The sequence below is a fragment of the Oryzias latipes genome, chromosome 7, assembly GCF_053564925.1.
Source record: "Oryzias latipes strain Hd-rR chromosome 7, Olatipes_Hd-rR_3.1".
NCBI lineage: Eukaryota > Metazoa > Chordata > Actinopteri > Beloniformes > Adrianichthyidae > Oryzias > Oryzias latipes.
In genome coordinates, this window is record NC_136243.1 from 33,479,597 (window position 1) to 33,492,897 (window position 13,301).

A 13,301-nucleotide genomic window follows, 5' to 3' on the forward strand; every position below is an offset into this window, starting at 1 on the left:
GGCCCCCCCTTCTCGGTTTTAATTGCACCTTAGACATGTAGGACCCTTGGTAGGGGGAGTGCTAGGACATCACTGCCAGCAAGCAGCAGATGTTCTATCAGCGCCCTACCTGCCAATTTTAACTGCACCGTAGACATTTAGGGCCCCTTGGTGGGGAAGGTGATTGGACATCACTGTGAGTAATTAGATGTCCCCTCAGTGCTCTACTGGAAATTTTATCCCCCCCCCCCTTAGTACACACACCCTTTACCCCTCAAAATATACATTGCAACACAAACACACGCACACATACACCCTCACAAACACACACAAATCCATTTCAAAAGGAAGGTGAGACCTCGGACCATCTGTCCCCTACCCCATGCCTGGATGGGGGTACCAGGCCTCTGGCAATGGCGGCCGTGTTCCCTTGGTGCTGGCATCCTGGGCCCGGCAGCCCTCTCTCCACGCAGGGAGAGGGATCCCTGAGTTCTCTGGCCAAGAGCCGGGGATCACATCACACCTGAGCCTGGGGGTGTCCGTGTCCCTGTGGTGTGGGTTCTGGTCCCTTCCCCTCAGCGCTGGGACTCGCCAAATTTCCAAATGTGGGCCAGGCTGGTCGGGCCATGTTTACAAAACTTCTTTTGGACCCCCTCGTCCCTGGGGTGTCCTCCTCCTGGGCGGAGACGGCTGGCCCCTGCCTTGTTCTTTCCTGAACCAACCCTGGGTAGGGTTGGTGGCTGCCTGGAGCGCGGGTCTCCCTTGGGGGGTCCTGGCTCGTACCTGGGGTTGGGGTGGGCGGATGCCCAGAACTCCTGGGTGGTGGTGAGGTGCTCGCCTGGGACAGGGCCCCGCGTTGGGGCCTCCTGGCGCGGCGGGGGGGCTGTTTTCCTGGTTGAGCTGGAGCTGCTCTCTTTGTCCCCCCATACCTCCCTGCTCTCTGGCTTTAGGGGCCCGGGTGGCGGATATGATCGCCTGGGGGGCGGTTATTCTCTATCTGCTGCCGTTATGGCGTTGGGGGGGTTGTAGCTCCTGCTGCTGCTATGGCGGGGGTCTTGGTGTCGGGATGACTGGGCACTCTCCCTCCGTCTTTTTACATTCCACCATCCATTTTAGAAGAACATAAACACTCACCTGAGCACAGGTGTTAGCTCACCTTTGCACAAATAGTTTGCGTGACTGAATGAAATATTTCACACTAGTTAGTTTGAAGGCATAAGTATGCGTGTGTGAACATTATTTGTATTGTGTACATGTTGACATGTGAACATTTTTGGAGCCAACAGGTATGTTTATAACATTTGAGTGTGTGTGTGGACAGGCCCCGCCCTTATAGACATGTATTACATCTGAACCTCACTGTAATGAGTATGACCATCCAGCAACTTGTCGCTTTATGCTGCTTCATGGTTTTACAGGGTTGGCTGCAAAAACGTCTCAGTCCCAATGCCTCTTGTGTTAAACAGTCAACTTCCCTCCAGCTACACATGCAGCATTTGATCTTTATGGCTGGAGTTTGTACTCGTGGCAAACATACATGGTGGAGTTGGAGGTACCTCTGGTTATAAAAAAAAATGACACATATGAGATTTTTGAAATTAAACACGAATTAAGGCTGCATCTAAACTAGTTTGCACCTTAGCCACTTAACCATTAGGGTTTATATAATGGAGAAAAGTTCATCAAAAATCCCCAAAATGTTGTTATTATACATTTTTTAGTTATTTTTACTTAGCCTGCTCTATCCTGAATCAGTCACTGTTAAGCAATGGCTGTTGGTTTTTTACTCACCCATTAGTGAACGAATATCTTTATGAGAAGATTTATTAGATTAGATGACTTTATTTATCCCACGATGGGGAAATTCACTGATCTGTGGCAGCAAAAACAACATTCATAAGGAACAGCAAAAAAAGGACATAAAAAATTACATTCTCATCATAAATAAATACAGCTACGAAAGTGGCGTGTGATCCACTGCAAACATGTGATACTATTTTTTTTTAATATCCAAAACGAATAAATAAAAATGTACACACCAATCAAACAACCGTTTAGGAACAAGAACATTTAAAAAAACAACAGCTAAAGCAAAAGTAAATAAATAAATGAGTGAATGAAAAACACCCGTGGGACCGGAGTGTGTCACTGTAACACAGTGTTGTATAGATGCACATCTTATTAATTTAAATCACGTGACATGTATAAATAATTGCAATAAAGGTGATTAAATCATTTATATGGTAAATAATGATTGCAGTGTGGATTGAATGTGACATTGAGTCGTTTTCTGACTTGTTTTAATTAGTTTTTGTCTACTATATGGAAGGACACCTGCGGTCTGGTTAATCAGTCCGAGCAGTTTATTGATATAAGATGGACTGGATTTTAATAAACAAAATTAATCCATCTTTTGTTTTGCGTCTTTAAACAACTTCTTCTTGTGAAGTGGCACCTTGTAAATAAACTTGATTGAATTTGTTGAACCACAACCTCTTTTTGCCTCCTGAACAGGCTGCAGCCCTTCCTCTGTCCATCATAATTGTTGGTGTTGGACCTGCTGAGTTTGATGGTGAGTCCTTCAAATAAAGTGTTGCTTATTTTGTCATCATACATGTTTTCCAGTGCTCCATTTTGTGTACATACCACTTTTATAATGAGACATCATTCTCTTCTTTTATTAGACCAATATTTATGCTTCATTGGTGAAAGTCTCCATTCTTATGCACAAGGTGACATAGTTGACTTGGTATGACCTGAATGGTTTTTGTTTTTTTCCATTTAGAAAATACTGAGTTTATAGAAATCAAAGAAGTCTTTTCTAATTTCCATTTCAAGAACCTGGAAACCGCCCTTTCTAGTCAGATGGGAAACATTATGTGAAGGAACTAAAATATCTCATCTTAGGGATGCAGACGAGCTGAAGTCTGAGATGAGGCACGCAACCAACACGTGAATAGAGTTTTAATGAAATGCAGCCAGCGCTCGTTTGCAAAGGAACAAAGAAAAAGTAACTTCATCAAAGCAGAATCCACTCACTCTGACCTCTCAAACCACAGAGGCAGTTTAGGGGGGTGGGGGGGGGGGGGGGTGGGTTAGTCTGAGAAAAAAGGCTGATTAGTTGGAGCAAAGTTGTCTTGGAGCAGAAGACCAAGGCCCCTAATAGCTCCATAGGGTCCATAGCTGAACCTGCTCCCTCGGGTCAGATGGGTGAGAAGGTCAAAGATGGGTCTGAAAGAAAAAGGAAGATAAAAATGGTTTTTAGTGTAATTAGAGTGGACAAAAACTGGCTCAAGATCACAAGAAGGGGTTTTCAAAAAAAAGAAAAGGGAGTTAAAGACGCACTCCGATCACCTATTGATCCATTTTTCATCTATTTATTGTTCCCCTCTGTGTTGCCTGCTTCTGTTTGGTGGACAAACACACCCCTACCTCCTCTTCCTCATCAGGAACCTCAGCGTTTTATGCAGACACAGCAAGTGACTGATCAAGTGAATGCTGGAGACGATCGCGTCCCTTGAAAAGTATAAACGCCATTCAGAAGTTCATCGCAGACAGTCGCAAGCAAAAGCAGCCAACGTTAGTATGAACCAGACCATGCGCGCGTTTATGGATATGGTTGATGCGAGGGCCAATCCCTGTGAAGTATAAATCTGGATTAAGGCCCGCCCCAGGGTCTATTTAATGTCATAAATGCGATTTTTTTTTGTCTGCTCAAGATACAAAATAATTTGAACAAAGAAATTACTCAGAAATGCCATTTTCTGCTTAATTTTCTCAATTTATTCCTTCCATCATCAGTAAAACACAATTTTCAACTGAGTGTGTCTATAAACCTGTAGTTAGTCAGTATTTTAGTAAAGTTTTATCATGCAGTGGGCAGAATCTCCTTTTTTCTTTTCTTTTTTCTTTTTTTTTTGGTCTATGTCATAAGTTTAGTCTTGTTTGCCAACACTTGGCTCTATGTTTTGGATTCTCTTTTACACTTCGGTGGATGCACTCGTTAAGATGAAGGTTAAGCAAGAGACCCGCTGCATAGTGATGCCTTTTTTTTTGTTGTGGCTCCAGTCCGCAGTCGTGTCACATCATGTGGATCAATTCCACGCCTCTGACTGGGGAGTGCTTGCACCCTTGTTTCTTCTCTGCGGGGTGCTGCTCCACATTCATGTGAAGGAAATGCTGCCACTCTCTGCATGTTTGAGCGTTCAGATATGTTTGTGGATGCAGGTTTGGAGGTGAGAAGGTCAAAACCTCAGATCTGATCCGCAGTTTTAGTCTACAATCCATCCATCCTCTGGTATTTTCTAGCTTCTAATATTCCTAATAATTACGACTCTGTGTGAGTCTTTTTGCTGATTGACGTTCACATGGTGATCTCTGACAGGCTGTTTCTGCGCCGCGGCACGACTGCCATTGTTATGCAGGTTCTGCCTGTTAAAACCTCAGAGTTCCTCATCTCCAACTGGGCGTAATTTCAGAGTGCACACCTCCGTCTATATTTGGCAGCTGCTGCTCTGGAGGTGTTCCCATGACTTCTCCATGAAATGGTTTCTTTTACGATCAGACCTTTTTGCTTCAGTCGTTTTTTCCGCTCTGTCCTTTCAGCGATGGAGGAGCTGGATGGTGACGAAGTGAGAGTGTCCTCCAGAGGACGTCTTGCTGAGAGAGACATCGTTCAGGTACTCCTGATGGTTCTTTTAGATCTGCTGGTTAGATTTGTCTTTTTTTTTCGGTAAATGGGGTCAGCAGGGGGGATTTGCAGCAAGTGGAAATGACTTTCTTCTAAAACACTCAAATCAATGCTGGAGACAAGTCTAAAGATAGAAAATGACCGTCGAGGACTTGCTTTACTTCTTTAGTCTGACTGCAGCCTTTTAATTAAACTTGAACTCTACCTTTTTTGTTTTTGTGCTCATGCATGTAAATTGTTTTGCGGTGACAGTGAACAGCTGAGATGGAGAAGTGGGTGATTTGTCTCCAATAACTCCTGCAGCAGACTGCCAATGTGTTGTCATAAAAAAGACAAAATGTATCTCTTTTAACCTGCAAAACCTCAAAATGATCCAAACTGTGTGCCTGCCCCACAATCCTGAATGACCAGAGAGATTTAGAGTTTAGAAATATTCAGTGAAGCAGAGAAAATAAGTGGTTGGCCCTCCTGTTTAACAGTGACGTGTTGCTGGTTCGAATCCCAGTCTGGGTTTGTCATTGTGTGGAGCCTCCAAGCTATCCTAATTTCTAGTGTTCCCTTGTTTATCGGGTGAGGTCTTAACCCATGACAGACAAAAAAAGAAGTAGTCATCTTACAGTATTATAGATGTTTTAAGACAGAAAAGCTGGTAACCATACACTTTATACGTGTTTCTTAGACAGACATTAACATTTTCACACTTTTTCTCAAAGTTTAAACTTTCATAGAAAAATAAGTCTGAAAATTATAGAATAAAATAAAGGTGAACGTACCTGGGAGAATTTCAGGCAGGCACCTCAGCAGTGCGTTTATCTGTTTACTCCAACCTGGGGGCGGTTCAGCCCAATTAACTCACCTGTGCCGCGTCCTACTTAAGAACCAGGTGTGATCCATTTGACCAGATCCATTTCTGCGAACGCTGCGTTTGTCGCCCCACCCTCCTCCCCAGCTTCAATTCAATTCAATTAAATTCCATTCAATTTTATTTGTATACCCCAAATTCACAACAACAGTCGTCTCAATAGGCTTCGTACCGGTAATTGTAAGCTAAACATACAATCAAAAAGGATCATAAATGCATAGAATTCAATAGGATAATGCTAAACTTTAACTAAACAGACTAAATTGGACATCCCTGCCCTTAAACCCCCCCTTCGTGGTAAGGAAAAACTCCTAAAAAAACAGGAATCGGGGAAAAATAAGGAAACCTCAGGGGTGTCCACATGAAGGAGGGATCTTCCCCCAGGACAGACAGGCGATGTACCAGAACTCTTAGAGAAGAACTAACTTATCTAACTCTAAAACTACATATTTAAAGTCCAGCAAATGATCGTCATCCATATGAAGTTGGGGGACGGCTGGGGGCGCGAGTCGAGCTGGAGACAGGATCCACAGCCAGGTGGATCCGTACAGGAGCACGGATGAGCAAACTGCAATCTGGAATGTAGAAACTGTGTCGGCCTCTCTTACATAAAAACAGGGGCTAAAGGCTCTACCTCCTGTGAGCTCCGTTAGGGGTAGTTTTATACCCAAGGTTTTCTATGGAGATCTTTGTTTTATTGTATCTGAACGGAGCCTCATGCCAAACTAAAAGAAACATGGAAAATAAATCCTTCTCTACTGCATGAGTTGTCTGACTGAAATATTTTTAAATGTGAAAAACTAAACGCATTCTGTACAGGAGACACAGCAGATGTTGATTGGCAAAAGTCTACAGCCAATCAGAATGAAGAACACAATGTACTGTTAAAAAACAAAACAAAAGAAAATAAGTTAAAATTGCACAAAAAAGAAAAGATGAAAGATGAACTGTGTTATACTAAAGTGCCACTGTATGCAGATTTTGTATTTGTATTTGTGTTTTCTGAACGGTTTTTATCTTCTCACGGAACAGTGTGTCCTGACGGTGATGAAGTCACATTCTGATTTAAAATCGTTTCCTTTATTAAGATGATAAATCCATAGCAGCCATAATATCTTTTTCATATATCTTCAGGAGAAAAATCGGTCTAGCTGTTTTTCTAGGCCACATTTTTACCAATAATTGTGTCTTTTTGTGTACAGCTCGGTTGTTGCTTTTTTTGTTTTCCCAAGATTTATAAAATTCACCAATTTCAAATGCAGCTTTATTTATATAACCCTTTCCCTTCTAAAATGCACCTCAAAGTGCTTCATATAATATTATTAATAGGAAAAATAGTAGTAATAAAAGCATTTTATAATAAAAAATAAATAAAAACTTTAAAACCTGACACACATTCCACAAATACATTAAAATTAAGTGACATTAATTATTCATAAAATGAACAAAATGAAAACTTGTTGGCATGTAAAAACTGCTTAAAAGCTATACTAAAAAATGAGTTTTCTGTTTTTTTCTTAAAAACCTCCACCGTGGATGAAGCCGTCACATACAGGCGAGGTCCACGATGCTGAGATGGCGCCTCGCCGTGGGTTTTAGTTCTGACTCTTGGGACCACTAGCAGACCTGCACCTGACGACCTGAGGGCCCTGGAAGGGTCATAACCTAAAAGTAAATCTGATAAAAGATGGAGGTCTGATTCCTTTTCAGCTTTTATAAACTAATAAAAGAACCTTCACATCGATCCTAAAGCTGACTGGCAGCCAGTGCAGAGATTTCAAAATTGGATCTTTCTGGTCCCGGTTAAGAGGCACGGAGACGAGTTTTATGCAAACCGCAGCCGATAGTATGTTTCTGAACTCTTCTAAACTAAGTGGGCTTCGTCCACTATCCATGATGAAGCAGACAGTGATCTTCATCATCACCTTACACAATAGCACCTCTGCATAGGTGTCGTCTGTTGAGTCAACACTCATGGCCAAAAACGGAGAAACAGGTACAACACAACTTTAGCTTATAGCCCACACATTTTTAACCCATTTTTTTGTTGTTACCACAACTTATTTCAGTCTGAGATGTCAAATCTGTTCAGTTTTCCCCAACACAGATGAAGTCTTTGTAGAGTTTAGATGAAAAAGTTAGAAAATATGACGAAAAGGAGCTTTTTTTCACCTAAAATTTTTAGCTTCTCAAGCTACCATTTTTTGATTCCATCCCTTTACTTTTAGAAAACTGGTAGAAATGCAAAAGTCCAGCTCTTCAGAGATTCATTTTTTACCAGCTTAAACTGATTTTTCTTCTTTTTGTTTTTCCGTGACTCATTCATCCTCATCCAAATGTTTTTGCACAGAAAACTCTTCACACACAAAAAATAAAGTGCATTTATGTGCATAAAGAAGAGCTCTGAGTGGAAACTGTTAAAAAAAAAAAGAAATAGAGGAAAGCGTCTAATAATCCAGCATCTCCCCTCAAAAAGCTTTTTATCTAAACTCAACAAAGGCTGCAGCTCTTTTGAAACAGAAGTGGTGTGCTTTAGGAGCAAGCAGGGTGACCAAACCACATCTGGCAGCAGCTGTTTAGAGATATGTGAGCAAAAGGAAAATACAATATCTCCTGATAAAAATTCGCTATTGAATATTGGGATCGGAGGAGCGAGAGCGGCCTGTCGGCTCGCTGTGAGTTAGTCCCGGTGATAAATGAGCTCTTGCAATGATAAATGTACGGCTGGAAAGTGGGAGGCGGGGAATAAGGATTTATTGTTGCCAAGCAGTTTTTCAAAAGTGTCTTTACCCAAAAAGTATGTTAACATTGGTGTCACACTTCCTGACTTAACAATTTCCATATGAACTCCCCTAAACAAGGCGTTGATGGAAAGAACAAGTGATGGCCGTTTAACGTCTTAACAATGCATGAGCTCACTCCGCAGCCGCATTGATTTTGCTATTTGTTTTCACAACCCTATCTTTGCAGTCGCTTCATACAACCTCTGTGATTACATTTGCTCAGACAGACAGTGATCATTCAGTCGGTCTGGAAAACCGGTCCTCACTGTACAAGCAGGGCTTTTTCTTGTTGGTATTGATTCCATCTGCTTCTGTCTCTAAAGTAATGACTCCGCTCCTGCTTGTTGACACTGATCGAACGTTGCTCTCTGTCAGTTTTTGTGCTAATTTAATGTCACAAAAAGTCTGTGTTGTCCAGTGTGTTAAAAACAACAAACGCTTTTTATCGAGTGCTTTTCACAATCACGTCTGAGGAAGTTTTGACATTTAACCGCTGGAGCGAGTGCATTAACAGCGGCATCTCTCACTGCTTTCAGTGCTCTGCCCTGTGCTCAGTCCATCTGAAAGCTGCCGGGGAGAGTTCTTCTCGTCCGGATAGAATTATTTTGCAGATGCCTAACACACTTTGCGATTTTCCAGCATGATTTCTTTTGGAACACTCCACAACCTTCATGATTGATCTTCACCGCATCCTTTGAGCAAAAGACTTTGACCCACTTCAGCCCCACTAGGCAGATATCTCTCCATTGCTTTGCATAAAAGTTCCCCTTCATTTTGAAGTAATGTCACATTATCTGTTCCAAGGGGGAACCTGCTGGAGACTAATTTTCTATGGCAGAACCTAAGTGCTGTGGGGCTAAACCCCAGGAACAGATGAAGGGAAATTTCCTTCAGGGTTTTTTGAAAGAGAACAGAATTCACGGTTCTGTCAACCATAGCTGGTTGTAGAACTTTTTAAATGTTTTATTTCTCCTTAAAGTCTCACTCTGATCATCTTCTGATCAATTTTCAAAGCATTCCCAGTCATTTAATTAAAAATAACGCTGATTTTAGCCAAAAACAAAACAAAAACTGTGTTGTTTTCGAGGAAATAGTTTATTAGAGTTCATTGGAAATTGACCTCTGAGTTGAAGGGTGGGACTCCTGGTGAAGAGCAACTTCACCCGCCCTTCCCATTACCCATAACTGGGAGCTGTTTACACTCTCCCCCACTAGCTTAAAGTCCCCCAAACCTCCAACCTACCGTTAATTCAGTTACAATTCAGTTTTAATTATACAGCCCAATATTACAACACAGTTGTCTAAAAAGGTTTCACTAATTGTAAAAAACGTATGATCGGATATAGAATAGCTGATTGGTAAGCCAAACCTAACAAACTAAATTAAACTGGACATCCCTGCCCTTAGACCCCCCCCCCCCCCCCCCCCCCCTTCACGGTAAGGAAAAACTCCTAAAAAACAGATTCCAGGAAAAATAAAGAAGAAACCTCAGGGGTGTCCACATGAAGGAAGGATCCCCCCCAGGACAGATAGGCGATGTTCCAGAACTCTTAGAGAAGAATTAGCTCATCTATCTCTACAACTACATGTTTGGACTTTATCCAGATGGAGTTGGGGGACGGCTGGGGGTTGAGGTCCATAGCCAAGGACAAGAGCACTGATGAGCAGACTGGAATCCAGAATCCCTCCTGCTCCCCTGGAGGGGAATGGGAAAGAGGAACAACGCACCAAACAGAGGCATGGAGAAATAAACGATCAAGAATAGAGAAGGAGAGAAGTGGATGAAGATAGAGAAAATAACCCCAGTGAACCATACTTTCCCAAGCTTCTAACTTCTAACATTAGTGGTGCAACATTGAAGCTATCCAGCTGAACAGTTTAGATCCAGATTCCAGCTATGGACAAATGGATCTATTTGTCTTACAGTGGTTGCATCAGAATGGAGCAGAACAGGGAACATGCAGCCCAATGATTGTATTTACTACGAAAAAAAAAAAAAAAATTATCTGCTCCTGGTTCACAACAATTTAAATAAAAAAATACTCAGAAATTCAATTTTAAGCTTAATTTTCTTTATATATGTCCTTCATTGTCAGAGAAATACAACAAATACATGTTCAAACACCATTTGCATCAGAGTGTCTTTTTTTAAGAAGTTGATGGAGACTGCAAAATCCCACAACAAAAACATCAATATTATTACTATTGATTAAAACACTGTCTTTTGCTTAAGTTAAATGAAAAAAAATGAAAAAAATTTCTTCATAGTAGGTGTAGAGAACGTGTTTTAATGATGACACAATCAGCCATTGCAGACCTAATGAATTTAAAGACAGAAACTTTTAACGCAGCTAAACGATTATTAAAAAGGAGAATACAAATCCAGACCCTGACTGCTCATATCAGTGTGTTTCTGCACATGAGTGGAAACCTGACGAAGAAAAATGAACATGAACCTTCGGGTCACTGCTTGAAGCCACTTTAGCTCCTCCCAGCAGCCACTTGTTGAACTTTGGGAGGTTGATTTTAATTGTGGGTAAAGAGAGCAACAGATTTAGTCATAGAAGAAAAATGGTCCTCTTGCCTCATAATTGCAACAGTGGTTATTTTATATTGATAAAATTGAAGACTACTTCAGTAAGTTGACTTTTTTTCTTCTTCTTTTCTTTACACATTTACCACTCTTTTGTTTTAAATCTGTAAATTGTAATTTTGAAAATAGACTAATAGGCTGATATTGTAATACATATTCATCTATGAAAGACCCACTTAATATTTCATTGTTTGCTTACTGTCAGCAGCAACTCATTTTGCCCCCCTCCCTCCTCATTACTGCCCCTCCACCATCAGTTATCTGCTATTTTTTGCCGCTCTTGCTGCCATTTGTCACAGAAGTGCAGTTAACGTCAGCATTGCAGAAAACCCATCCATGCCTTCTGCCTTTGATTTGCCCTGAGGGCGTTTTCAGCTGAAATCTAATAAGAGCTGTAACCGAAGTGAGCCTTTCCGCCTGGCTTCACTGAGAGGAGGGCAGAGATGCCCGTCGACATCACACTTCTCTTTAATTAAGGCTTAAGAGGCTTTAAAACCCATCTCTAATGCCACCCCCCCCACTTCTCAAACCCTCGCTGGCGGATAACTCATGTCTCTGATGCAACAAGACTGTATGATCAGAAACGATTGACTTTTAACGAGAAACTCTTAACTATTTTTTTTATCCCTTTTCTTGGTGACTCTTTTTACAGTTTAAAGCTCTCAAATGAATCAATGACATCATGTTTGACTTCTACTATGCTTTTATTGAGAAAGGTGATCTTTTACCCCAGGTTTTCTCCCAAGAGAAACAAAAAAACCTATAGAGCAATGTCACTACACATCATATGTACAACATACCTAAAGTTATGTATGTTTTATCTCCAAATGGCTAATGCGTTTATTTATGTCGACAGAGATGCAATCAAACTTTCTTCCAGGGAGCACATGGGCACCCCCAAAACAATTTCCCTGGGATAGATTTTTACCCACTCATTATTCATACCATAATCAACAATCAGCGCTGCCTCCACCGCTGCCTGCAAGTGCTCAGTGCGACGCCCGCTGAGGTCTTATCACTCTGCAAACCAATTTTGAAACCAATGTTAGTTTTTCACTGAAACAACAGGAGTTCAAAAGTGCTTATTGGGTGCAAAATCACATTTAAATTCAAGATAGCAGCCTCTATAGGACGATGGGTCCATACATAGCAACCGTTTACATTTTTATTGCCTTGGAATCACAAGTATGTTTGTTTTTTTTTGCTTAGGAAGTAACACATCTGAAACACTCACTGGTGAAAGCTGTGTTTTTAAACATGTCCTTGTAGCTTTTTTCTGATGACATATAAAGAAATTCAGGCTCCAAACTGCATTTCAGAATTTTTCTTCATTCAAATTGCTGTGAGTTAGGAGCAGACGAAGAAATTCCAGTTTAAAAGATCGTATCTGTGACGTAGAAAATGCGCTGGGCGGGGCCACCAGGTCCTTGTTCTGCTCCATTCTGATGCATTTACAGACAAATGGAATGTCAACGTCTTTGTTTTCCTCATCGGAGCTGGAATCTGGATCAAAAGTGGATGGCTGCAAACCTACCATGTAGCTCGCTCGGTTGGGGCTGTAAGCTTGAAGGAGAGAGTGTAAAAAGCTCTCAGTTATGGGTGACGGGAAGTAGGGGTGGGGCTGCTTGGCGTCAACGGCCCCGCCCACTACAGGTACATTTGTAATTAAATGAAGTCCTGCTGCTCTGCAGAAACTATGTCTTATAAAACTAAACTTGGATTTTTTTTTCCATTTTGGCTGAAAACTGTGTAATCGTAATTTAATGACCTCATGAAACAATTTTAGAATATGTGAAAGGATGATCGGTGTGGGTTTCTAAATAAATCTTAGGGTAGCCCAAAGAAAAGCACTGCATGCGTTTTTACCTGAGATGAGAGGATTTCTGGCTGGGAAACACACTTTAGATATATTTTAATAAGAGATTAGGATTTAGCTTTCGTAAATGTAAATGAATGTAAACTCTTTTTCGGATGTAGGTCATAGGACGGACATCATAGGAAAACAATTTTAAGGTTTTAATTTTGGAAACTTGATTTTTTTCTTACTGATTTTATGTTAATATTCAGAGAACTCAGGCTTTAATCTTATTTCAGATGTTCCTTAGAATAAAATTCCCTTTGTGAATTCGTGAATTTTTTCAGTGACATTTCTGCTTTTTGATTTAATTTCATTTTTTACAACCCACTGTGTTCTGCGCCCTGAATGGCTGTAGATCAGTGTCCCTTCTGTGCCATGTCTCCATTATAAAATGCATTCAGTTTGACAGATTCACAAAAATCCTCGATCGTGATCAGGGTTATTTTTTCTTTCCTGTGAAGTTTTGAACTTTGAGAGTGTAACCCTTGTGCTATCCTAGGCACTTTAACATTGGGAGTTGGGTCATCTAGACCCAC

The 13,301-nt window shown here is 41.1% G+C and overlaps 1 protein-coding gene across 3 annotated transcripts in view; it reads left to right on the plus strand.

Moving 5' to 3' along the window:
• cpne9 (copine family member IX) overlaps positions 1–13,301 on the plus strand; it is a 123,129-nt gene that overhangs the window by 105,014 nt on the left and 4,814 nt on the right. For 2 of the 3 annotated variants that reach the window (XM_078949958.1, XM_011476713.4), the window contains 2 exons: positions 2,494–2,551; positions 4,585–4,658. In XM_078949958.1, coding sequence (XP_078806084.1) covers positions 2,494–2,551; positions 4,585–4,658 — 132 coding nt within the window. The remainder of the gene's footprint in view (positions 1–2,493; positions 2,552–4,584; positions 4,659–13,301) is intronic. The other variant, XM_078949959.1, reaches the window with a different exon arrangement.